Raw genomic sequence first — 26,588 nt, 5'->3', positions numbered from 1 at the left:
CTGAGCCTCCACCAGAGCCGCGTCCTCCCATCAGCATACAGCCCTTATTTTGTGCTCCAATAATTCCAAGGCAACTCTGCTCCCCTCTGAGTTTAGGAGAGATTTACCGGGTGGGCATGTGAAGATGCTCTGGGGCAAAATGGAGGTGCCTGGCCACTGCCGCCATCTCTCCCAGGGTAAGGACATGTGGCTGAGACAGAATGAGCATCTTCTGACCTAGCACCAAGCAGTGCCTTTTAGTGGGGACTGGGCTGCAAAGCAGCCTGCTGAGGTGTGGAGCTGGCCTCTGGCTGACACTGCTCTTGCCTGGCCAGGGTGAGCGTGAACAGGGGGCAAACACAGCCTCTATGGCTCCCCTTGCCCAGGTTCCCCGGGAGCAGTGATGCTGGCGGGGGGGCCACTTGCATAAGCCCTGAATGCAGCAGCCGGTGCAGGGAGGTGAAGGGCAGAGCACTGAAAATCCACACAGCCTCCAGCAAGGGCTCCCTGGCGCAGGAGCTCTGCTCGCTGACATACATCCGCAGGTCCCCATCTGCAGCTGCTGCTGCCTGCAGATCCCTCCCTTCCCTGCGGACCCCACGGGGGGCTGCCACATCTGCTCCCCTCCCTGCTGACAGCCCGGTGTGGGGACATGGGAGCAGAGTTCTGCCTCCCTGGGGCTTGCTTGTGTGGCTGGGAGGCAGCCAGGGAGGTGGGGGGTGACAGGGAGATTGTGGTGCCAGCACAGGGGGTACACTGCCCAGAGGCGCTTCTGCCTGCCCAGCACCCGGGTTGGGCCTGGGGATCTTGCCGCTTTGGCCACTGGCACGTGGAAGGGAGAAAGCTGGCTGGAGAGCGTGTGGGCAGGCGCAATGAGTGTCTGGGTAGGACACGTGGGTCTAATTTGCTGGTGTGTGAGGTGGGGTGGTGGCACCTGGGCAGGGGACCGATGCTGAGATGGAGCTGAGGTGAGGAGCACAGACTGTGTGGTGCGGGAGCACGGGTGGCTCCGGCTCAGCCAGGAGGGGAGGGATGCAGGGAGCTCTTCTGCAGGGGCCATGCTGGGCAGCAGTGGTGCCCAACAGGTTCCTTGAGACGTGGGACAGTGCCTGGTAAGTGACACTGTCCTGCTTATCTTGGCACCCATAATCTGCTGCTGATACCATCCTGCAGCACGGGGCAAGGGCACCGTGCCACTGCCCAGGGCAGCGGCGGGGCTCACGCAGGCAGGGCAGGGGCAGGGCTGGCCCCCCGGCGCTGGGGACGGGCCCTGCAGGTGTGGACACACGCGAGGTGTGTGTCTGCACCCACTCTACTTGTGCGGCCCATGCTTGCCTACTCCCACAGCCACCTGCCTGGGCCGTGGCAGAGCCAGCGAGCACCCATGGGTGGGAGGGTCCAGCCAGGGATCCTGGCTCCTTCTGCAACTCTTTGACTCTTCCCAGAGCAAGTCTGCTGTTAATTCCTTCCATCTTTCCACAGTATCAGCAGTCCACTCCGGGCCAGGCCGTTGGTAGGCAGGCAGCAGCAGGCAGCTGGCAGGCTGTGAGGAGCGGTGGCACATCTCCCTGCATTCGTGCTCCCAACTCACCCAGCAGAAAGTGTGGCTGGGCTGCGCGCTCCTGACTTCTGTCTCTCCTGCTCCATCTGTTGCCGGTGGGCAAATCAGAGGCTTGGCGTGATGGGGATGCCCTGAGCCCTCGCCCCAGGAGCTTCAGGCCTGGATGTTGGTGCTGTTCCTCCCGGACGATGTGGCTGATACTCTGGAGGAGCCCTCTCTTGCCCCCTGTTCTCCAAGTGCCTGAGCTGGTGGCCGGCTGGGACCTGCGTCTCACCCTCTGGGTCCTGAGCTTCGCCTCGGCGGTTGTGCGGATGGAGGCCCAGGTCTACTCGCCGACTGTCAACACGCACTATGGGAAGTTACGGGGAGTGCGCGTGCCACTGCCCAGCGAAATCCTGGGGCCTGTGGACCAGTACCTGGGGGTGCCTTACGCTGCCCCCCCCGTCGGGGAGAAGAGGTTCATGCCCCCTGAGCCACCGCCATCCTGGTCAGGCATCAGGAACGCTACCCACTTCTCGCCAGTCTGCCCCCAGAACATCCACAACGCTGTTCCTGAGATCATGCTGCCCATCTGGTTTACCTCCAATTTGGATATTGTGGCCACGTACATCCAGGACCCCAACGAGGACTGTCTGTACCTCAACATCTACATCCCCACGGAGGATGGTGAGTCCCCACCGGGGTGCCCGCAGGAGGGCCGGGGGGGGGCCACTCTGCCCTCCCCCAGCAGTGGTTGGTCTCACCTGGGTGTTGTGTTTGAAGCATGTGGTTGTGGACCCTGCAGCATGCTGTCTGTTTGTGGAAAGCTTTCTCTGGCCACGCAGCTCGCCCTCTTGCCCTCAGCTGCCATTTCTGTCTCGCGTGCTCCTGCTCCTCCACACCTCCCGGTCCCCCACCTCCACCTCCATGGCATCGTCACGGGTTCCTCTCTTGTGTTGCTAAATCTGAATCCGACTCTCTGACCGCAGATCCACAGAGCGACAAGCTGGTTTGTGCTCCCCAGGCGCCGAGTGCCAGGTTCTGTCTTGAGTTGGTTCGGGTTCGTCCTTCCTCCCCCCTTCCCACCCTCCCCAGGTCCATGCGCTAGTTGTGGGCATGGGCTGCGGCTGCGGCTGGGAGGAACACTCTCTGCCTCTCCCTGGGGACATGCTCCGGCAAGGAAGGGACCGCGGAGCCCTTTTCCGGGCCCTGGTACGGACGGGAGGTTGGGGGCACCGGCAGGCGCATCGCTTGGCTGCTCCCCCGTCTGCCAGTGGGATGGTGGCAGAGTGATGAGCCTGGGGTGCCGGGGACCCGCGGGGCATGGTCCCGTTGGGGTGAGGCTGAGCGGCGCTGGGTGCCTCCTTGTCTAACCTTTTCCTTTGTAGGGGATCCCACCTGAACTGTAAGTAGAGGGCAGAGGAGGCAGTGCCTGCCCATGCGCCCACCTCAGCCTCACCGCAACGGGAGCCCCCAGGGATTTTCAGCGGGCTGGAAGGGACCCGCAGCGGGTCTGCTGTGCACGGCAGAGCAGCCTGGCGGGCCGGTGACTTCTCCCAGGCTGGCTGGCTCCACTCCTCTGTCCCTGGGGCCCTTGGCCACGGGATGCATCGTGCCTTCCTTCCTGCCCAGCACGGTTGGCCCAGAGTTTTCCTCCCACAGCGACACTCCCTCCCCACCTCCCGCGGTCCCGGGGGTGGCGGGAGGGCGGCAGCGTGGTTGTGATTGCATGCCCACTCCCGCCAGTGGAGCCTCCTGTTATTTTGTAGTCTTTTATTCATTTTACAGTAAAACGGATTTCCAAGGAATGCACCCGAAAGCCCAACAAGAAAATATGTAGGAAAGGAGGTATGTAGCAAGCCGACCGGCAGAGAGGCACAGAGAGGAAAGAGAGAGAGAGTGAGAGGGTGCCTGGCTGGCCCTCGGCCCATGGCATGCTCCTCCGGCACCTCTCTGTGCTGTCACCCAGACCACTGGCCCTCCGAGCAGCCCACCCTGCCACCCCCCATCTCCCGCTCAGAGGAGCCCCACAGATGCTCCGTCCACCTCCGCTCCCCAGCCGGGGGAGCTGGGACCGGTGCTGGCTGGGAGTGTAGGTCTGGGGTCAGGTCAGAGGAGGATGTTCACATTGCTCCAGGCCTTTGAGAACAGCTTCTCCCGAGCTGAGCCCACGCTCCCGCCTTCATCCTGCTGGCACCGGCAGCCTCCCAGCCCCTGGGTATGAGGGGGAGCCTCTGATGGCAGGTAGCACTTAAATGCACCCATCTCTTAGGGGTGCATCCCCCGCTGGGGGTGTACGGACCTGTGTGGTGGGGGACTGCAGCCCATCCTAGGCAGAGCTCTTCCCCCGTTGCATCCCTGGTCATTTTGCATCCAAAGCTCCTTGGTTAAAAGCATAAAACCTCTCCTGGCTTTGTAAATGCTGCCATGTTCTGCCCCAGCCCGTGGTCCCACCAAGGCTGCTCCCTGCTGCTGAGACCCCAATGCCTCTGCCAGCCCTGCCAGTGGGGATCTGCTCTCCACTCCCCTGGCACAGCAGCCTCCCCAAGCCCCAGCTGCCCTGCAGACAGCCAAGCACCTCTAGTTCAGACACATCTCTGCTTTGCCTTGCCTCCCTCCCCAGGGTCATGCAGGGCTCATCCTGCTGCACTTTGGGGCAAGTGATTCTGTGTTCCCAGCCAGCGCCATGGGCCAGGGAGTGAAGACGTGCAAATGGGAGCTGGCTCGGCCCCTTGTCAGACACAATGCTTCTCCCGTCCCGCCACACAGCCTCCTTGCAGACAGGGAGAGCCCGGGCTGCTCTGTGCATCCCAAAGCTGGATGTGCAGGCGGTCGGACAGCCAAGCTCTTCTGAAAAGCTCAGTGCAGGGAGGGGGTGTCTGGCGGGCAGGGACTGCTGTCCTGGGCATCCCGTGGCAGAGGGGTCCCTGCATCCCAGCCTCCGCCTCCCTGCACCCCTGGGATTGGCAGGGCTGGCGCAGCTGGGCTTGGAGGTTTGGGGAGCGCTTTCCTTCCAGCCATTTCCCCCAGTTCTGTTGTTGGGTTTCTTTGCTTTGCTTTTCCTGTTGCTGTCCTGGCTATTCACACGCCATCTCTCTGAGTGCCAAGGCTGCCCCTGAAAGGGCTGGCGCATTAGGGAGTCTCCACACGCTGCCTCCGGAGCCGGCTGTGCCAGCGATCACCAGCCACTTCAAAGCGCTTCCTCTCCCGGCCCTCCCACCGGCTGCTGGGGCTGGCGGACCCCCGCAGCCCCCAGCCCTACGGCCGGGGCCAGGGAAGCAGGTTCCGGGTTACGGCTGGAGAAGGGGGACAACATAAGGCATGGCGAAACACCTTGGGCGTGCTCATCTCCTGGTTTTCCCTTCCCGCCGGCTCTGCTCACGGGCAGGGTTTCTTTGCAGCCCATCTGCGGTCACCTCTGGTCACCTCCCAGGGAGCTGGTGAGGGACATGCCCTCTGCCCCCGCCGGGCTCTGCTGACTCACAGACCAGTGGATCCCCAGTGCCAGCCGTTTGAGCATCCAGGCGTGACATGCTGGGAATTAAAGCACCCGGACACTGGTGCTGCCCTTTGGCTCGAGCCATGACTCCAGTGGCCACTGGCTCGAATTAATTGAGTTACTTATGATGAGACATGGAGGGTCCCCTGCCCCTCATCGTGTATCCTGGGTTAGTAATGCCTGGGGTGAGAATATTATACCTGCAGTGATGATTTCCTTGGGCTGTGTGTCATTGAACATTGGCTTGTTCTGGAATATTCTAGGTTATTATTTCTAAGGCCACATACGAATTGGTGAATAAGCTTTCCTCTCACAGAGCAGGCAACTGTGCAGTATTTTGTGGTTCAAAATGCCTCAGCTCCCAGTTCATTGGAATTTTCATGATTTCTGTCACCCCTAAGCTCAGTGTATTTCATAGCAGCCAAAGTACTGAGATTTATCAGAATTTATCCCTGGGATGGAAAAACATCCCTGTTTCCCTGCCCAGCTGCCCACAATAATTTTCTATATGGTTATTTCCTACATGCCAGTGTCCTCCATACACTTTGGTCCTTTCTCTGGGAGGAAGGCAGGGCAGCAGTGCTTTGAGAATAATTAGCCGTGCAGGGTGCCAGGGGAGCTGACCACGCTGAGGATCAGCTGAGGCTCAGGTTTTGCTGTGAAAATAACGCTGCCTGCCTGAAGAACATGTACACACACATGGTACAGTACCTATGTGCAAAACGCAGCTCTGCCCTTTGCTTTGTGCTGCCAACACTTCAAGCCTGTGCTTGGCTGTGGCGGGTGCCGGGATGCTTTCCCCTTCCCTTTACCACCAGCCTGGGCAGGCCTTGCTGCAGGGCATGAGGAGGTGGAGGGGAAAAGTGTGGCTGCCCTGCACATAGCAATCCTCTCAACTGCCCTAATCTCTCTGGATGGGGCTGTGCAGAGTCTGTGATGCTGCAGGAACAAATGTGCCAGTCCAGCGTCTTGCTTTGCTGTGAGAGGGTGGCTGGAGCTCCCAGCAGCTCCTAGGCTCGGGATGTGCTTCGGCTGCTCTGCGGGGAAAGCACTGCAGCTTCTCCACTGCTCTCCAAGAAGTGAACTTGTCTGAGTGCTGGCTGAGGCTTCCCTATGGCTGCACAACTTCTGCAGTGCTCCCTCTCTGGAAGGCTTCTCAGCAGCCTCTTGCGAAGCCTGCTGCCTTGCAGAGCTGGCTGGGAGCAGACCACCGCCCTGGTGCTCCACTGCTGCTCTGGGGAGCAATTTGCAAAGGTGAGGGTAGGTGTTTATGCTGGCAGAGGCAGCAGAGCGTGAGAAGATGCAGTGCTTTTATGGAGTCTGCTCAAGGATGGAGATAACTCCTCTGCATCACCCAGGCACAGGGAGAGGCAGGACAGCACCGAGGTGTGCTGCAGTCCTGGAGCAAGGGCTGATGGCTAGAGGGGCCACCCAACACAGGTCCCAGGGGAGCTGCCCCTGCCCGTGGGGTTGTGCAGCAACAAGTTCAACAGCTGTCATCAGTCCTCGTCCCATCACTTGTCGCTCCTGGAGAAGCACCTGAGCCGGTGTGGCCACTGGCATGTGTGCCTCTGGGTGCATGTGGCCACCAGACATGGTGGCAGCACTGCTGCGAGCTCCAGCTCCCTGCAGCATCGTGGGTGCTGTGTGGGAAGGGGTGTTCCAGGGAGCTTGCACTGAGGACGGGGTGCTGGGGCTGCCCGCAGCCACCCTGAGCAGACATTTGGATCTGGAAAGGTGTCATCTCAGGCTCCTGCTCTTCTCTTAGCCACACCATGCTGAGCACAAAGGCTCCAAGGACTGAGGCTCCTTGCCCTCCTTTATCTCTGTTTGCACCGGTGTCAGTGCTGTTGGCATGGTTTACTTAAGAGAGCATAAATCCGGCATGGATGCCCCTGTTTCAGGGAAAGCGATTTTATTTTTTACTGAACTTGAGCTTAAATCTTCCTAGAGCCTCCAGATAAGAGCGTATGCATCCTTCCTATCAGCCTGAACAATGTCACTTTGCAGTCGGCTTAAAGTGAAGCGGCACAACAGGCATTCACACTGGGTTAGTGGAGGGAGTTTTTGACGGGTGAGGAGAGTAAGAGCCACGAGTCCTTTTGTTTTTTCCATCTGTGAATCCACAAGCTTAAACCCATCCCTGTGAGAGTTGCAGGACTCCGCGTGGTGGCCTTTGCCAGTGCAGAGGAAGATCTCCTGGGATGGGTGTCCTTGAACATGGCAATAACCGGTGGAGGGAGGTAATGGAGCAATGTGCAAAGGATGGCTGAGGGAGGTGAAGCTGTAAATTGCTCTCACAAGCTGTGGGGCATCAGTGGGTCATCGTGGAAGTGAACAACGTACTGAGAGGCAAAAAGCCCTCTTGGTCACAGCAGCCTGTGTTTGCCATAACCCCAGCCACCCTGGCACATTTCTGCCGATGGGGAAGGCTCGTGCTTTGCATCTGCCAACGTGCATGTACCACCACCGTTCCCCTTCCCCCTGGCGTGCGTTACTGCGCTCCTGCTTTGCTTAGCTTCCCAGCACTGCTTTCTACTGTCCTTTCTGCGGTGCGTGAAGCTCAGGTTGCTTTAGGCTTCTCCCAGCCATCCCTAAGCTCTGGGGAGGCATTCTCCAGCTGGATCCCTCCCTGCTCAGCCAGGACAGTTGCTCAGATAACAGGGGTGTTGTCCACTGCCCTCTCTTATAGTCTGACAGCTCCTCATAGCTGGTGCCTTCATTCCTGTCTGCATGGAGACCTTTGTCCCCTGAAGGACACCAGGCTGGAGGGCTGCAGTCTGGCCAGTCCCAGGGCTTTAACGGCACCAGGGCCCTCAGCAGTGGAAGGGAATCTCCAGCTGCCTGTGACTGGCTTCCCAGCTCCAAAGCACGGTGCAGATGAACTCGCTGCCTGTGGTCTTCCTTAGAGAAAAATCCCTATCCCTGAGCAGTACCAAGGAGGTTGGCACATCGCACCAGTTAGCAAATATTGCATGAGTACTTCGTCATTTAAGTGCTTTCTGAGCTTGCAGCTCTTCCTGATGAAGATGCAGTAGGTCAAGCTTGCAGCCTCCTGCAAACAGGCTGGGCAGCCACACGCACCCAGCCGAATGTGCAGCTGGCAGGTGGTCTGGGGAGGGAGCGTGCAGGAAGGACGCAGGAGGAAGGGGGGATGCTGGGGTGCTGGGGCAAGAGGTGGCAGAGATGAGGTGACATTGGGTGAAAACAGGAGAATGATATGAGGAGCTCAGGGGATGGCTAGGTCGTGGAGCAGGGGGCAAGGAGGCAGGGCTAGGTCATGGAGGGGGTAGGTCAGGAGGTGAACTCCAAGTTGGAGAAAATCAGGGTGGCTCTGGAGACAGCCGATCCATCCCTGCCCCAGGCAGGAGCAGCTCTACCTCACCTCTTCCTGGTGCTGTGTCTCACCTGGTCTTAAACACCTCTCCAGGCCACCTCTTCAAGTGCTTTCCTGCCCTTTCCGCCAGGAAGGTTTTCTTCTCATCCAGCTTCAACCTGCCTCATGTAGCTCTGGGCCTGCCTGTGCTCTGCACAGTGGAGAGGGAGTTGCTCTTCCACCTCACCATGTTGCAGGGGCCTTTCATGTGTCGGGATGGTGCTGTAGCTCTCATCACTCCTCTGCTCCCAGGATTTGCATAATCCAGCCTCCTGCAAACTTCTCTTACCTGCTGGATTTTTCTAGACTTCTGGTTGTTGCTCCTCCAGACTTTTTCCCCTCTCCATGCTGCCATCTTTATTATCCAGCACCCATGTCACCTGCGGGATCCCACTCCCAGAGTGGCAGTGAGGATGACTCCCCAGTTTTGTCTTCCTAGCCAGTTTTGTGCTCATTTTGTCATAGTTTCATCCAGCCACAGAGCCACCCCTCACTTGTGGGAACCTTGATGGAGGCTGTGCAAAACCCTTGCTGCAGTGGAGATAGAAGGGCCTGGCAGGACCTCAGCGCCCTGAGCATCTGGGGGAGGTCACTGGACAGCACAGGCACAGTGCAGGCAGTCCTGCCTGGGGGAAACCCTGCTGTCACCCCTGAGGTCACCATCACCCAGGGAACTTTTTTGGTGCAGGCATTAGGGAGCAGAGGACCGCAGGTGCTGATCTGCAGCTCCAAGCACAGCCTCTTCCTGAAATTCGGGACTGCAGGGCGCAGGGATGGCACCACTCAGCTTTGTGCCCACAAGGGCACACAGCCCTTTGCAGAAATAGGTCCTCGGTCCAGGTCTGTGCTGCATCTGCCCCCCCACCAGCCCACAGGCCACCTCTCCTAGCCCACGTTGGCTGCATGGAGCTCAGGAAGCACCGTGCTTGGTGCACACTGCTCACAACAGCATCCCACAGTGCCAGGCTGAGACTGCTGGTCTGGCCCATGCCCTGGCACCACGCATTTGCTAAGGGCCATGCAATGACTGGAAGGCATTCAGGATGTTACAGAAACTGATATTTTTAGGGTATTGCCTTGGTCAGGGCAAGCTGGTCAGTGCCTTTGCAATCCTCAGTGAACTATGCAACTAGTCTTTTAAGAAGGGAGTTGGTACAGGACAGAGCCGAGCAGCACAGGGAAGCACCCATCACGATGGCTCCCTGCGGTGTGCCGTGGTGGTCTCGCGCTGCAGCACTGGTGGTTTGCGGCGTAGCTGTGCCAGGCACTACAAAGGGCCGTGCACCGTGTGGGGGTGACGGGCAGGACCCTGGCTGGTGGTCAGTGGCCACCCAGGGCAACCCTTCATGTGGGCTCTGCTGGTGGCAGGGGATGGTTGTCCCTGGTGACAGCAGAGCTGGGAGCAGGGCTCCTGCTTGCACCTGGGCAGTAGGAGAGGGAGCCCTGCTCTGGCACAGGGAGCCGAGGGTGCGCAAGCAGGCGGGGGCCAGGCTGGGATGCAGGAGGATCAGCAAGTGCTTTGAGAGACCGATCCGCCGCCGGTGCTGATGCTGTCCCAGACCCACTCTCCTCCTCCCTGCCACCCTGGCGCTCCCTGGGGAGGACCTGGGAAGGTGTCCAGGTGAAGCGGCATCCTGGCGCAGCTCCTGGGGCAGCTCTGCCCACGCCCTGCGCCGCCCTGGCTCTGGGAGAGGTGCAGTGTGAGTAGCCAGCAGTGCTGTGGGGCGCAAGCCTGGCCCCACTGTCTCTGCTATCATGCTATTTTTGAATTCTCTTTTGTTGTTTTTTTTTTGTTTTGTTTTGTTTTGTTTTTGTTTCCTTTTGTTTTCCTTTTTGTTCTGTCTCCTCGTGTTTGGTCCCTAGGAGCCAGCGCTAAGAAACAGGGCGAGGACTTAGCGGATAATGACGGTGATGAAGACGAAGGTATTTCTGTGCTCGAGCCTGCCACTGCATGACACGCAAAAGCAACTCCGTTTGCCCGCCATCCGCTGCCATCCCCAGGGAGCCCTGTGTGTGTCCGTCTGCCGTGCCGGGCAGCTGCGCGGGGCGGGGGGCAGGCTGGCCGGCTGTGCAGGGCGCCCAGGCCCTTCCCCTCCTCGGGACGGGGGGGGAAGCTCATGGGGTTTTTTTTGCTTTAGGAGAAGTTTGCTCCCGCTCCGCTTGAGCGAGGGCAGGGAGGAAGCATGGCATCTTGGGAGGAGAGGAGCCCTCGGGCACCTGGGCCCATTTCACCCCGAGCCCGGTCACATCCCACCTCCAGCCTCATACCTCCGGAGTCGGTGACATGCAGTTGGGAGCCAGCGACCTCCCCCTCCACCCTTGCCCAGCCCCGCTGCGGGCACTGCTGCAGGGTGGCCATGCCAGCAGCATGGCACCCTTTGCACCCGCAGGGTACCTGGCTGTGCCCAGGAGACCCGAGATCCTCTCAGACGTGGTTTCTGTTAACTTCTCTCCTTCTCCACCCAACGCAAGCAAGGTCTTGCTTGCAACCAGAGCAGCAGCACCAGCCAAGGCAGAGCGAGTGGGCTTTCAAGTAGATGGGATTCTGTACGCCAGGGCTAAGCAGGCTGCAGAATAAGCTATTTTTAGTAAAACAGCGTTGTTCATCTGCAGGGTGTGGAGTTGGTGTGTTTGGCTGAAGGGATGTGAAGAGGAGGCAGGAGGAAGGGTCGGCCAGGGTGCAGCCCTAACATGCCGAAGACAGTAAAACCTCATGGTGTGCAGGAGTCCCAGGGCAGCTCGAGCATGGCCTGGCAGATGGCGTTTAGGATCTGGGAAATAGATGAAAAGCTTTTTCCTTGGCAGTACCAAAACCCCATTGTTTTCTCCCACTAACCTGTGCCCCAGGATCTCTTGTACCAGGGCGTAAACTGGCATTCAGCCTGACTCGACTGTGTTAAATCCTCACACACTAAAATGCGCTGCAGCTATTAGGAGCTGTTTATTCCCTGGTACGTCTCCGCACATTGCTGCCATTCTGCTGCAAGGATGTCCCTTTGTGTGTTGGTGGGAGTGTGTAGCAGGGATGAGAGGCCACAGACACAGGCACCAATGTTTCTGCCCTTTGCATTTCAAGCAGGTGGCCCTGGGAAGAGTTGTCCTGCCGTAGCTCTGCTGCAGAGGCAATGTCTGTCCCAGAGGAACCATGAGCACTTTTTGCTCCCCAGGTTTGTGCATTTGCCTGGCTGCATCCTGGTGACATGAAAAGAGCCGTCACAGGTTTTGCCATATCCTCATTCTCCTGGAGGGAAGAGGTTTTCTATGCAGAAGGGAGGCCACCCTTAGCTATACCACAGGCCACAGCTGGAGGTGGGGATGGCCAGAGGCACCCATCAGCCCATCCTGCAGCTGCCTGCGGTGGGCAAGCTGTGGGGAGGAGTGGACGTGCGCAGGGGTTAGGTGGGTGCAAGGGAGCATGTCCGTCTTGGCCAGGCATCCCTGCTGAGTTGGTGTGGCTGTGCCCTGTGAGTCCCAGCCCCGTGGGGACCATGGTGGGGTGGCTGCCGGGACGGCACAGCGCACTGGTGAGGGAGGCAGACAGGGAGCAGTGGCCGGCTGGGGCAGCCGGGGCCGAGCAGCCCCAGCAGACGATGTCAGCCCTCCCGAGCAATGCTCTGGGTGTGGGTGAGCATGAGGGAGGACAAAGTCCATCGATGCTGGCTCGCCAGCCCAGGAGAGCATTGGGCACCGCAGGCATGTGGGACCTGGCACCGTCTCGATGGATGCAACTGTCTCCTCTGTGTAACATGGGCAAGATGTACCAGGAGCCAAGCATGGGTGTTCTTCCCTCGCACCTGGGCTCGGCACCACGAGGGATCCCAGGCCACTGGGGCAGAAGGGGCAGGATGTTCCCTGGACAGGACCAGTCAAGAGAGGGAGTGTGGCTGCTCCCTATCCCCTAGGCTCCCACAGTCCTTTCTCCCCGGCCCTCAGGGTGCCATTCCCCATCCTCACTCCATGCCTCATGCCCTGTCCTTATCCGGACACCGTGCTCACTTCCCTGACACGCACACGTGCACACACTGTCTGCCTCATCACCATGTCTGTGTCTGGGCACTGGGGTGCCATGGGTTCACATCCAGGCAGCTGGCAGGTTTCTGCCTTCCCAGGGGGATGGAAAGGGGGGGGCGGGAGAGTCAGACATTGGAGCACCCACCAGTGCCCCCCCCGCCTTCCAGGTCCTGCACACCCCCATCCCTGCCCCCCTGCAATGCCAGCTTCTGGGACTCCCGGAGCCGAGGGCTTGGGTCCAGCCAAAAATGGGACATGGGGCTGCATCCCAGGGCTGGACTCTGCAACTCCATCCCACAATGGAGGTGCCGCTGGTCTGGCTTCCACATGCGGCCAGAGCCCGACTCTGGGGAGAGCAGCTGGGTCCAGCCAGCATCTCTCCCACATGTTCTGAGACCCCTGAGGGGACAGCAGTGTGGGGACAGTGCAGCAGCTGCTGCCACCCAGAGAGGGGCTGGTGGGGTTGGTTCGGTAGCGGTCGGCTTTGGAGGTCCACGCTGTGGCCCCCAGGGGAGCGCTGGGTTTGGCTCCTAAGCCCCCTCCCTGGTCCTGGCAGCTGGCATTGCCCTCGTCCTTTGTCTGCCTGTCAGGCAGGGTGCTGCGGCCATTGGCAGGGTCCTGTGTTTAACTGCCTCTCCTTCCAGACATCCGGGACAGCGGGGCCAAGCCGGTGATGGTGTATATCCACGGCGGCTCGTACATGGAGGGCACGGGGAACATGATAGATGGCAGCGTCCTGGCCAGCTACGGGAACGTGATTGTCATCACCCTGAACTACCGCGTTGGAGTGCTTGGTATGGGCTGTGCTGCCAGCAGTGGGAAGAGGCCCCATGGCTGACCGGGCTTGAACCAGCCGGGAAAGGGGTGGGGGGGAGCATGGGGCCCAGCAGGATGGGGGCTGCACTGCAGGCACTGCCCCTGCCCTCTGCCCTGGTCACCGAGTGGGGTGCCACATGGCAGTGCCCACAGCAGGCAGTCACAGCATGGTCTGGCTCCTGGCACCACCACCACCACCCCTCCCCCCCCCCAGGCTCATTTACACAACCTGGCTCAGCTGAAAGCAAATATTGGTCTGCGGTTACATAAATAAATAATAAATGTGTTTGCTCAGCATCTCCTCCTCGGAGGGCTCGGAGCGGTGAGCTGCCAGCGGGTACTGCCTGACTGCCCCGGGGACCTGGCAGCTCTCCCTCCCTGGGGCATGGGCTGCCTCCGAGCTGGTTGAGCTGCGGGGACCCCTGCAGCCACCGACTCTGGCCTGGCTGTCTGCAGAGGGGGTCACCGCAGGGTGTCAAGTGCCATATAGAGGAGCGTGGCAGTCCCATTTTATGAGCACTGGTGACCTAGAGAGGTGAAATGAGGACATAGGGACAAAAGGAAGTGCAGTCCCCCAGAGGCTGGGACACAGATTTGTCTGGAGCATCACTGCTGCCTCCCTTAGCAGCAGGGAGAAGTGCAGAAGTTTGGGGAGAGCTCCTTCCCAGCCAAGATGCTGGCAGGGCCAGCTCTCTTCCTGGCCATCCCTGGCTCTCCCTGGGCAGCTGGGCTCCCAGCCGGTACCTGAGGCAGTACATCCCTTTGACCGACTCCAGACCCCATAGTCTCTTGGGGAAGATGGCAGTTACCTGGTAGAAAATAGGCTTTTCAGTAAAAACAAGCCTATTCAAGACCTTTCAATATTAATAGGCCTTTGAGATGGATAAGTGCAAATTTAAGAGACATAAGTCACAATATGAAATAAAACTTAAACGGTGCCATTGTCATCTCCATTGAAGTGCTACAGCATGTCTAGCCAGAGCACCTCCAGTGCTGGAGCAGCGCCAGTGCCGCTCCCTGCCGTCGGGGTTACCCACCTGGATTTTACCTTACAACCATGGTTTTGGCTTCCTGGTTTGAGTCAAAGCAAATGAAACACTGATAGCTTATCTTGTGTGTTCCCTTTGCTATTGAAAGCATTTCTCAGCATCTTCCTCACTGAGAGCCTTTGTATTTTAAGCTGCAGTCGGTTCCTGTCTGCCCAGCCCACCTCCTTACATTTATAGAGCCTCCTCCAAGCCACGCTAGTCCATGGAAAGCATTGGCTGTGCACGCATTCAGCCTGCCTGCAGCCACTGAGGCTTTCTCAGCTTTCCTTGGAGCATGCGTGAGACATCTTGACTCGTTATTAGCACAGGTGGTGGCCCAGGTAGGACAGGGCTTTGTGCCCATCACCCTGTCACTGCTTGCAATTGGCTGCAGAGGATCCACAGGGCTTGCAGCTGCACTCGCTGCCTTTTGCTCCTCTGTGCTGTGCAGAGGGTGGCTGGAGCTCAGTGATGTCCCTGCTCCAGCTTAGCACTCACAGGACAATCTTGGTAGTGGAGTCTCATGTTGTGGTGGGACAGGGTCCCGTAGAAGCTCCCGTAGGCCTGGGGAAATGGCGTGAGAGGTCAGGACACCCCCTGCTTCCTCATCCCTAATCGGGCTCCCCTTTGCCCGCAGGGTTCCTGAGCACAGGGGACCAGGCTGCCAAGGGCAATTACGGGCTGCTGGACCAGATACAGGCACTGCGCTGGGTCAGCGAGAACATCGCCTTCTTTGGGGGAGATCCCTTGCGGATCACCGTCTTCGGCTCTGGCATCGGTGCCTCCTGTGTCAGCCTGCTCACCCTCTCCCACCACTCTGAAGGTAGGTGCCAGCTGTGCCCGAGGATGCGGCTGCCAGCAAGCGCCCTGCTGATGCTAACCTGGGGAAGGGAGCCCGCCTGGGTACTGCTGGCCACCCTAGCAAAGTCAGGGCTGCTTTTTAATGAGTCACTGGTGAGAACCTGACCTCGTGCCAGGAAGCAAAAACCTTCCCATTGTGGGCAGGGAGAGGCCAGCAGGAGAGCACATGGGAGCCAGGGATGGAGCTGGTGCTCCCGGCGTGCAGGGCTGCAGTCCGGGGCCAGCACCTGGGTGTGGGGAGAGGTGGGGACCCCTCCTGCAGCGCCCTGCCCAGGCGCCTGGGCTCGCCCACGTGCAGGTGTGGAGGGGGTGTAGGGCGTGTAGGGCATCATGCAGGGCACCAGGAGCACAGATCTCAGTGCTAGGAAAGGCATTTCTACTGGAATAGAGGGGAAGCCAGACCTGAGCCTGGGGAGGGATGGAGGGTCCCATCTTGCGAGACTGGGAGAGCTGGAAGTGCTGCAACTAGTAAAATACAGGTGGAAGTGATATGATTGACATATGTAAATACAGCAGAGTGTTTACTCTAGATAAAGAAAGGAATTATTTACACTAAAAGATTGTGTTGGCATAAGAGCACATGCATGTAAACCAACTGCAAAGACATTTACATTAAGCACTGAGCAAAAACGATTAACCATGGGAGTAAAGGTGTTCTTGATAAAGTTCCTAAAGGAAATCGCAGGAGCAAAGCCTGAACTGTGGTCCACAGGTGACCAGTCTGCCAGGGACTTTGTCACAGGGGCTTTATATGAGGGTGCAGCCCTCTTCCAGTGCTGTGTCCCCAAGCGTGGTGCAGAGGAGAAGGGGACGTGTATGGACAGTGGACATGGGTGTGAGTCTGCGCTTCAGAGACACACACAGAATTGCACTCGGAGCTGTTGCAAAGAGCTGCAGCCCTCCTCAACATCCTGGGAACCGCACAGGAATGAAGGAGACCTTCAGAATCTCAGCAGGGCTGATGGCATGGCAGAGGGAGTATGGGAGGAGGCTGGCGCTGGCTAGGCTGCCAGCAAAGTTGAGCAGCCTTCCTCCAGCCCTGGGAGCTGTGATGGACTGGTTGCCCTAATATTGGAAACAGGAGTGATCTCAGCCCAGGCTGCTGCGAAGGTGGCTGCACCAGCACCAGCATCACAGTCTGCTTGGTAGGATTCGATGTGGAGGTTTGCAGGTGCTGCGGTGAGAGGAGACAGAGCCTGTGCTCGTGGTAGGAGTGAAGGACAGCACCCCACTGAGCCCAGACCTGACACAGGGCTCTTAGGATGCTGGCAGTTCACCATGGAGTCAAAGGCAAGCCCAAAACAGCTCTCTTCTCCCAGATTTTTCAGCTGTCCTTTTGGTTAAACCTGCCTGATTCTGGCAAACCACTTGCCCTGCAGTGAGCTCACCCCCACTCAGAGACCCATCACCATGCTGGGCTCTGCTTCCCACTGATGGCCCTTCCCAGGGACAAGAGTGGGGCTGACAGGCTGCCTGTGCCTGCTGTCCGTCCCTGCTGCCCATGAGGGTGCCCAGTGGTCACAGCTGGCTGCCAGCCTCTCCTCGGACAGGCCAGCAAACTGAAGCGGAGAGGCTGAGACATGCTGCCATGGCCCATGGGCTCAGAGTATGCAGAGAAGCTCCAGAGCCTCCTGAGTGGTGGGATATCCCAGGCGGGCTCTGCAGCCCACCAGTGCCCCATGTTCCCTCTGTGCTGGAGCCCGTGGCACAGAGAGGACCAACCCACCCCGTGCAGAGTGCTCCTGCTCGCAGGGTGGCTGCTCCCACTGCTGGGCTCCCCTTGGTGACCCAAGGACCAGAGTTCTGGAGGATGGTTTGCCGCACAGACCCAACAACAGAGGAATGTCTGGACCTGGTGGGCAGCTGCTTCCCAAAAGCTGGCAGTTTGGGCACTCCCACATTAAGTCCATGGTGGTCCCTGGTCGTCCATGACTGCCCTGCAGCCTGCTGGCTCTGCTGTCACTGTCACCGGTGCCCTGCCATATTTGAGTGAAGCAGGGAGAAATAAAAAGGCAGGTAAAGCTGAAGTGATCCAGCTCTGACAGTGTGTATGGAGCTGCTGTTGCCCGCTCAGGATACGCCCGTTCTGGCTAAGCCCTTGCCCTGCCACCCAAGGGTACTCAGGACACAGGTACTCAGTCCGTGCTCCTGCGTGAGTGCCTGATGCCTGAAGCCAGCCCCTCTGTCATCCCGCTCCCTCCGTGCCAGTTCCTGAGAAGGATGTTCCTGGGGCTGTGCCCCATCCTCTTCAGGTGACTTGGGCAAATATTAACAGGTATTACAATACAATAAGTTCAAGAACATGGAAAATGTGAGTTAACACCTACAGAGCCACTTCCCAATGTTGCAATGCCAGAGCAGGGCAGGACCAGGACTTCCCCCACCGTTTCTGGGGTTCCTGGGGTAGGATTCCCGGCTACCCAGAGCTGTGCAGAGCAGGCAGCAGCTCTCTAGCCCACAGGAGATGCTTTTGATGGCTAAAGCTAGAGGATGCTTCTCTTGTGTTAGATGGTAAATTGAGCAGTGTGTAGGAAAGGCGCATGGGTAGACTCATAGTGGACTCGTTTCTGAGCAGCGGGCAGAGCAGGGGATGATCTGCAGCTGTGGGAGCCTGTGTGGGGCCGTGCCGTCCCTGTGTGGATACCTGGGGCTCTGTGCGCCCTCCTGCCCCTGCACAGGCAACCTGGGCAGTGTGGGCACAGGGGTGAGGAGTCTTTTACAGGCTGAAAGCTCCTGCAGGAAGAAAAAGGGTTTTCTCTGCCCATACTGAGTGTGAAAGGCCACGGAGGGAATGCTGGGCGTAATGCATTTGTGATGCTTGGTAGGGTGTTCTTCTCCATCACGGGAGTGCCTAGGAGTCAGGCAGGGGTCATGGAGAGGTGCTCTGCATCCAGGAGTCTCCTCTCTGAGATTGGGTGCTTCTGGCAAGGCAGCTCCAAGGCTTCAAACTGTTTTTTGTGGCCAGATGGTGACACCTCTTTGGAAGCAGGACCGTGTGCTTGGCTGCCCAGGTGGCCCCAACCACTTGTATGGGCCTGGGATGGAGGGAGCAGCATGGGGAGAGACTGGGGGTGGGTTGGAGGGGCTGCTCCCCGACTTTGCAGCCACAAAAAATACTGTTGTAGCAGTATAACACTTCTCAGGTGACACTAGGCTTTCTGCCACTAAACCCTGCACCTGCGTGCAGTGTCCTTTGCTGCCCCATCCAGCCCCAACACTTGTGGTGTGGTGCCCCCTGCATCACAGTGGTGTTGGGTGCCGGCACCCTCACTGCTGTGGCAGGGGAGCTGCTGCTGGCTGTAAATGCTGTGAGGGTGGGAGGGGAGCACTTGGTGCTGCAGCCAGTGTTGCATCAAAGCCATAAAATGACCTCAAAAAAACCCCTGTACCAGAGCACCTACCTCCCCAGGGACAGGGCAGCTGGCTTTGAAGCATGGCAGGGAAGCTGTGCTGAGATGCAGCCTGCAGACCAGGCGGGTTTGTTTTTATGGTATCAAAAGAAAACTCATAGTAATCAAGAGCTATTAATGAAGCTGCTAATTTGTGCCTGCTCTGCCAGGCGCTGCAAGAGGCAGACACTGGAGGCTGGTGCAGCGCACGCTGTGTCTGGCTGCCGGGGAGACCCGTGGCTCCCCTGCCAGCCTCAGCCCTTGTAGGCGGGTGGGTTCCTCGCCAAGGACCAAAGTGCTGCTTCTCTCCCCAGCTGGCCATACCAGGGCAGGAGCAGTCAGTCACTGCCAGGCAAACCTCTTGTGCTTCCTTTGCCCCATCTCCTGCTCTGTGAGGGCTGCTGCCCTTCACTGCCAGCTCCAGGGATGCTCAGACCTCAGCTGAACAAGGCATCCAGCACCCTGCTTTGAGCAAGCCTTGGCCCAGACGGCCACAGAGGTGTGTCCAGTCTGTGCAAAGCAAAGGTGAAATCAGAAGCTGGTGGCAGCCTGCACCACTGGGCACCCTCCAGCAGAGCCCTGTCCCACCGCTTGGCTCCACTGTGCCGTGGCAGCCAGCTCTGCAGAATGCAGGGAGCATCAGGACCCATCCCAGAGTGGATCAGGCAGGGAAGGCAGAGCTGCATCTTCCTGGCTGGGCTCCAGCAGGCTGGAGGGCTCTAGAGTGAGCTGCAGGGTGGCAATGCCTCCCTGGGATGCTCGTTGGGCTTCAGCTGGTGCTGGCATGGAGGGAGAGGATGTGGCCGGTCTGGGCTCTCCCAGACTAGGTCCTCATGGGTCAGGATGTGGCCATGCAGAGACACAGTGAAGGGGCTCCATCATGGAAGTAACCGGCTGTTGATGACACCAGCTGCCTGTGCTTCCCCAGGCAGGGGCAGGCAGGGGCAGAGCCCAGCCCGGTGGCTCTGTCTGGGAAGCGATGCTGCTGGCAGGGAGTAATAGCTGCTGCTGGGACAGCATCTCCTGGGAGCCAGGGAACCCCCATCCTGGCTCTTTGGCACGTGGATGATGGTGCAGAGCAAGCAAACCCATGGCCAGTCTCCAGCCCGTAGACTGGGTACGGCTTTCTAGGGCATCAGGAGGTGACAAACAGAGCTTGTGACTTCTCTTTGTCCGAGCGCATGGGACTGTACGTCAGGTACTTGGCAGAGCAAGGACTGTGCGTGCAGACAAGAGCTATGGACATGGTGGCCAGGAGCCAGGAGCCTCCAAACACTTCTGCTGCAGGAAGGTGCATGCTGCCCTGCAGAGCAGCACGGCCTTGGCTGCACAGGGGGTCTCACACAGGTGCCTCCGCATTACAGGGGGCCAGGGGCAGTCCTGTGGACACCATGCTGCTGTGCCAGCACCATTTGGGGACCACCTGAGACAGTCCGTCGTGGTGAGCAAGTGCTGAGGTCTGGTGAGGGCGCAGGCAGTGCTTGGGGTGCAGCAGAGGACTGGCTGGAGAGCAGGGACCCCAGGGTGCACCCCGAGCCCAGCTGCCTTTCACCGCCCCGGAGGCTCCACTTCCTCGCCGCCCTTTGTATTCTGTGCACAAGCACCATTGACATGGGGCTGGAGCGCAGCCACGCATTCCTCCGCCTGGGCCAGGGCCTTTGTGGCCCCGTTTTCCAGGGCGAAAGTCCACTCCCTCTGTGTTCCCGGTGGCAGAAAGGCCTTCTTTGTGCATCTGGCAGCGTGCTCTCGCAGGGCCGGATTGGCACCGAGCAGCCCCAGCTGGGCAGGAAGCGGCAGGGAGGGGGGTGAGGGGGACCCTGACAAAGCGGTGGGGTGGGACATGCAGGGTTAAGTGTCCCCAGGCAGGCGTTAACCCTCCCGCTGCTGCCAGCCTGCAGCCTGACTGCTCAGTGAAGCCGGTGCCACCCTGGGCTGGAGGATGGCACTGAGCCAGGGGCAGCATGTGCCCCTCAGGGGCTCAGGAGTCCTTGAAGTGGCAGGGTCAGGGCGGGCTGCTCGGCAAGGCCAGGCTGTGATGCAACCATGGCCCCTCTCCTCCCCGCGCTGGGACAGAGGGATGCCAGGCCATCCCCTGCAATGGGATCCTCAGGGAGCACAACAACCCTTGGTTGCTGCCAGGAGCTCCCACTGCGTGTCCAACTGTCACCCTGCCACCCTTGTGGTGGCCCTGAGCTGAGCCCCCTGTGTGAGCTCGGCTCAGTGTTCAGCACAGCCTGGGTCAAGGCTAGGAGCAGGCTGGAGCTGGGTCCTTGCAGGGGTCCAAGAGCATCGATGCCTTTTCCACACTGCATCCTGCACTGCAGCACTGGGGTGTTGGAACGGCGCTCACCCCGCTGCGAGCTTCCTCCACTCCTTGCCTGTCTTGCAGGTCTCTTCCAGAGAGCCATCATCCAGAGCGGCTCCGCGCTCTCCAGCTGGGCGGTGAACTACCAGCCCGTGAAGTACACCAGCATGCTGGCTGACAAGGTGGGCTGCAACGTGCTGGACACAGTGGACATGGTGGACTGCCTGCGGCAGAAGAGTGCCAAGGAGCTGGTGGAGCAAGACATCCAGCCGGCTCGCTACCACGTGGCCTTCGGGCCGGTCATTGACGGAGATGTGATCCCGGACGACCCGGAGATCCTGATGGAGCAGGGCGAGTTCCTCAACTACGATATCATGCTGGGGGTCAACCAGGGCGAGGGGCTGAAGTTCGTGGAGGGCGTGGTGGACCCTGAGGATGGCGTCTCGGGCAGTGACTTTGACTACTCCGTCTCCAACTTTGTAGACAACCTGTATGGCTACCCGGAGGGCAAGGACACCTTGCGGGAAACCATCAAGTTCATGTACACGGACTGGGCCGACAGGGACAACCCCGAGACACGTCGCAAGACTCTGGTGGCCCTCTTCACCGACCACCAGTGGGTAGAGCCGTCGGTGGTGACGGCTGACCTGCATGCCCGCTATGGCTCCCCCACCTACTTCTACGCCTTCTACCACCACTGCCAGAGCCTGATGAAGCCTGCATGGTCTGACGCGGCCCATGGGGACGAGGTGCCTTATGTGTTCGGGATCCCCATGATTGGCCCCACAGACCTCTTTCCCTGCAACTTCTCCAAGAACGACGTCATGCTCAGCGCCGTGGTGATGACCTACTGGACCAACTTTGCCAAGACAGGGTGAGTGGGAACAGGTGCTGTGTCTGGGGGGTCTGCGTCCCTCGGGAGTGTGCTGTGGTGGGGGGGTGTCATGCCTGGTGTGGGACACTGAGGCCCCCGTGCACAGAGGTCTGCGTGCTGCGCCTTCACTGGGGTCAGAGCATCAACACACAGTGAGAGGCTGAGAGTGTGGCCAGTCCTTGGGACAGGACTTGACCAAGTGCAGGGGTGGGGAGGTTGGTTGGCTGTGGTTGTCGTGGGTGAGACTTGACCCAGGGTTGAGTGCTGCCCAGCCATGCAGGACCTTTCGCCAACCACTGGCAAAGGTTCCCCCAGCCTCCATCTCTGTGTCCGCCTTTCCCTCCTTGCGTCTCCAGCTTTTCACAGTGCTAGCTCTGTTTTGCCTGTGTTTCGCAGGGACCCCAACAAGCCTGTCCCCCAGGACACCAAGTTCATCCACACAAAGGCCAACCGGTTTGAGGAGGTGGCCTGGTCTAAGTACAACCCCCGCGACCAGCTGTACCTGCACATCGGGCTGAAGCCACGGGTACGTGACCACTACCGGGCCACCAAGGTAGCTTTCTGGAAGCACCTGGTCCCCCACCTGTACAACCTGCATGATATGTTCCACTACACCTCCACCACCACCAAAGTGCCGCCACCTGACACCACGCAGAACTCCCACATCACCCGCCGGCCCAACGGCAAGATCTGGACCACCAAGCGCCCTGCCATCTCACCCGCCTACAACAGTGAGAACGGGAAGGAGAAGTGGAGCCCGGAGCAGGAGGCAGGCACTCTGCTCGAGAGCCCCCGTGACTACTCCACTGAGCTGAGCGTCACCATCGCCGTGGGCGCCTCCCTCCTCTTCCTCAACGTGCTGGCCTTCGCTGCCCTCTACTACCGCAAGGACAAGCGCCGGCAGGACACACACCGGCAGCCCAGCCCCCAGCGTGGTGCTGCCAACGACATCGCCCACGCGCCCGATGAGGAGATGCCCTCCTTGCAGGTGAGCCAGGGGCACCATGAGTGCGAGGCTGTGCCGCCCCACGACGCCCTGCGCCTGGCTGCTCTGCCCGACTACACCCTCACCTTGCGCCGCTCTCCGGACGACATCCCTCTCATGACCCCCAACACCATCACCATGATCCCCAACTCGCTGGTGGGGCTGCAGACCCTGCACCCCTACAACACCTTCACTGCCGGCTTCAACAGCACGGGGCTCCCACACTCACACTCCACCACCCGGGTATAGCTGCCCGCCGCCGGCGCACACGCATGCACGCACGCACACGCACGCAGCAGACACTGGCAGAGGGACCGGTGGGGCCGACGGAGCCCCCGCACGGAGGGGCAGCGCCCACGGACGGTGTGGCACTGAGCCCGGAGACCTGTGGGGTCCTGGCACAGCCAGATGCCCTGCTCTTGCCCCAGCGCTTTCTTTTGTTCCTATCTAACTTTTGAGAAGTGCTTTGATTCTCCTGGCTCCCGGCCGGAGGGCCCTGCGGGTCACCCCGGGGCTCTGATGGGGTGCAGGGGGGACACGGTGTAGCCCCTGTGCCCATGCACCGGTGCGGGTGGCCAGGGGGGACCTGCTGGCAGCAGCCACGGGGCTCCCCACATCGGGGCTGTGCCTCCCCATGGGGCAATTGCATCCCCAGCTCTCCACCTGCTGAGCACCCCGGGACTGATGAGGCGTGGGGCCGGGCATCCCTCTCGGCCAGTGCCCGGGCATCTCCAGGCAGCTTGGCATCCCGAGTGCCCTGGAAAAGGCTCCTTCACTGTCTTGAGAAGTGGCCCCAAGCCATGGTGCTATAGGCAGAGGGAGCGGGCAGGGTCCGGGGACTCAGCCTCGTGCTGGGTGCGGGCGCTGGGGCTGGTGCCGGGGCTTGGGGACCCCGGGGACCCTGGGAGCGGTGCCCCAGGCTGGAGACTTGGCACCTCTGCCCCTCTTTGCGCTGCAGAGAATCTCTTTTGTGTCAGTCGTTTCTCTTTGCAGAGACATTTTTTAAGCAGATCTTTAGTTCTTTACACACTAACGGAGTCGCCGCGTTTTGTCCTTTGTAAAGATTTTAAAACCAAGTGTTCTTGATATAAAATAAAAAGCCAGTTAGAAGCCAGTGTGTGCACGCGGTGCCGGCCCCCCGCGGCCCCCGCCTGCCGCGGGCGGGCACCAGGCAGGGCACTGCCTCCTGCGCCGCGGGGCCGCCCTCTTTTGTATTTTTGATATTCTCCCTCCTCTGTCACCCATGCCCAAGTATCTCAGCCAAATAGCCCACCCGACGGCCCGCCTGCGAGCACCCCCCACCCTGGCCCACCCCGCTGCCACCACCAGCCAGTGCCACCCACCGCCCCACATGGGCATCACCCGCTGTGAGCACCGTGTGCCCACCCCCATCAACCCAGGGCAGCCCCCCGGCACAGTGTCCCAGTGCTCCCCACCCTGTCCTGCTCCCGTGGGAGCATCCCACGTCCCTTCACCGCTGCCCCAGGCCACGCTGTGCCCTCCCTGCCCGCACAGCTGCCTGAAAGCTGAGCCCTGTGGCAGGGGTGGGCAGCGCTGTGGGGCTGGCCGAGCAGGGTGAGCCGTGCACCGACAGCGACTCTGCCTCCCGCCTCGCTCCCGCTGGGGCCTTTTCCCCTGTCGTAGGGTGACCCCAGCTCTGGGATCCAGGGCATGCAGCCGGGATAGACACCTGGGCGTCTGCTCGAGCGGGGCTGCTGGGGGTGATGCAGCCTGCATGGGGCTGGGAGCACCCACCCCCGGGGCTGGGGCACCCGCTGGGCTCTTGGTGGCCACCAAACTGCACGCAGCTGCGGGTAGCAGGGCTCAAGGTGAGGGGCTTTGGTGCAGGTGGGCGTGGAGAAGGAGCTGCCCAGGAGCCCACACAGGGCACCCCAGTCTCAGCCCTCCACAGTGGGCGCTGGCACCCGGGGCCTGGGGAGGCAGAAGGAAAGGACGGGTCCTTGTGGGGACACCGTACCCCGTCCCTGTGCAAGACGGTCCGGCTGGCAGACGCTGCCCACGCTGGCGGCCGTGACGCACCGGTGCCGGCTGGCCCTACTGCCTGGGGTCAGAGCGTCCCCCCCTGCCCTGGCCCTGCACCCTGCCCTGGCCCCCAACCCCTTGGGCAGGGCTGAGGGTGAGGATGCTCGTTGGAGAATGTATTTATACCCTGTCACCTGCGCAGAGTAACAAATTCCAAATAAAACAGAAGTGATATTTTTAATAGCGGTGTGTCTCGCCTCTTCTTGGAGCATTCAGGGGCCGGGGGCTCCCAGGCTGGGTGGGGTGCCCTGTGCTGGCTCAGAGCCACCCTGGCCATGGCCTTGCCTGCTGGCAGAGGGTCCAGACGGTCCCCATGTCCCTGGCACCCACTCTGCAGAGGCAGCAGGAAGACCCCAGTATCACCCCAGCAGGTCAGGGTGCTGGACCCCCAGCACAGCATGCATGCAAGCCAGCACGGTGTGACCCGGGATTGCCAACACTGGGGGCCACGGTGGGCGGATCCCCGCATGCCCCCAGCCCTGCTGGGCCCCCCCCAGCACTGGGACCCGATGTAGAACCTCATCTGTCCCACAGCCCCCTCCTACCGAATTCCCCCCCACACCCCGCGTTTCCTAGCCCAGCTCCCCTCCCCCTGCTTGCCAACCAGAAAAGCTGCTGGTTTCATTTCTTTTTAACGTAATTTCAACTGGAGTTGCCATGGAAACCAGGCATGGGGCCTGAATCGCCTCCAGGCAGCATGCAGGCAGTGGAGCCAGGGCCGAGGCCCCGAGCCAGGGGGGTCGGGGGGCAGGGGGGGGGGACAGGCAGGGCGCTGCGTGGGGGGCTCTGCCCTGCTCTCCCAGGGGCCCCTTGCAGCTGCAGTGCCACTGGCACATGTCACCCTGCTCAGCACTGTGCTCCAACCCCTGTGCCGGCCCCACCATCACCCCCGGTGCTGCCCAATGTGGGGGTCCTGCAGCCCCTGCCAGCCTGTGCCCCGGCTCCTGGAGCTGGGCATGGCCTGGGGGCACCAGCCTGGGATGGCAGCAGGTCCCTTGCCATGGGACAGATGGAGAGGGTGGGGAAGGTGCTGTGCCATGCCACCAAGGGCAGGGATGCTGTGGAGATCCTGGGATGGGGACCAGCAGAGCTGAGCTGCGATGGGACTCTGATGGGCTGGTGGGACTCCTGCCCAGGGCATGGGGGCTGCCTTCCCCTGGGCTTTTCCATGACGATGGGCAGAACTGCTCCCTGGGGGCTCAGGTGTCTGGGTAGGGGGGATGGCTGCCCACCCTGAACCCTGACCCACAGTCCCATTCAGTGCTGCCCCAGCCGCTGGCCCCTGTGGTCCACCCGGCAGCCCCAGGACTGCGGACCGGGGGCCCTCCCATGCAGCCACCGGGTGCCCGTTTAGTGACAGGCTAAGGGAGGAACCAAGATGAAAGACCCACATCAGGCCAGGTTTCCATGGAAATGCCGGCACTCTGCAGCACATCTCCAACGGCAGCCGCCTCGCTGCGGTGCGAGCAGAGGGGCCAGCCCTGCCTGGCAGCCAGTGGCCCATCCCAGTAATGCTGGCATCACCGCTGGCTGCCCACACTGCCGTGCCTAGTGCCCTCTTGAAGGGGTGATGCCTTTCTGCCCCAGAATAAGGGCTTGCCCTGCCCTTCTGTCCCCCCTCCTCATCCTTGCACTGTCCCAGCTGCCTGCTGTTCCCGTGTGCCAGCACGGCCACCCCAGCTAGGAGCCCAAGGGCAAGCTGGTGACAGACAACACATTGCTATTACACTACTGCCTTTGCAAAACTCCTGAGCCTGCCATCTGTCCAGGGTGTCCTTGACCATCAGCAGCGTTCCTCTGGAGACCTGGCAAAGCCCAGGGGACACTGTGTCCCAGAGGGTATGTGCAGTTAACATCTGTGTGATGATTATGGGACATCCTC

At 60.3% G+C, this 26,588-nt stretch overlaps 1 protein-coding gene across 5 annotated transcripts in view; it reads left to right on the top strand.

Annotated features, from left to right (window-relative positions):
* Window positions 1-24,888, top strand: part of NLGN3 (neuroligin 3) — a 42,168-nt gene extending 17,280 nt beyond the window's left edge. For 3 of the 5 annotated variants that reach the window (XM_074835582.1, XM_074835585.1, XM_074835583.1), the window contains 7 exons: window positions 1,462-2,206; window positions 3,308-3,367; window positions 10,258-10,317; window positions 13,050-13,199; window positions 14,887-15,072; window positions 20,889-21,678; window positions 22,075-24,888. In XM_074835582.1, the coding sequence (XP_074691683.1) occupies window positions 1,729-2,206; window positions 3,308-3,367; window positions 10,258-10,317; window positions 13,050-13,199; window positions 14,887-15,072; window positions 20,889-21,678; window positions 22,075-22,912 (2,562 nt within the window). In that variant the 5' untranslated portion in view covers window positions 1,462-1,728 and the 3' untranslated portion in view covers window positions 22,913-24,888. The remainder of the gene's footprint in view (window positions 1-1,461; window positions 2,207-3,307; window positions 3,368-10,257; window positions 10,318-13,049; window positions 13,200-14,886; window positions 15,073-20,888; window positions 21,679-22,074) is intronic. The other 2 variants (XM_074835586.1, XM_074835587.1) reach the window with 2 other exon arrangements.
* The last annotated feature ends 1,700 nt before the right edge of the window (window positions 24,889-26,588 follow it).

The sequence above is a fragment of the Strix aluco genome, chromosome 10, assembly GCF_031877795.1.
Source record: "Strix aluco isolate bStrAlu1 chromosome 10, bStrAlu1.hap1, whole genome shotgun sequence".
In the NCBI taxonomy this organism is placed as follows: Eukaryota; Metazoa; Chordata; class Aves; order Strigiformes; family Strigidae; genus Strix; species Strix aluco.
This window is presented reverse-complemented; position numbering and strand designations above follow the sequence as displayed.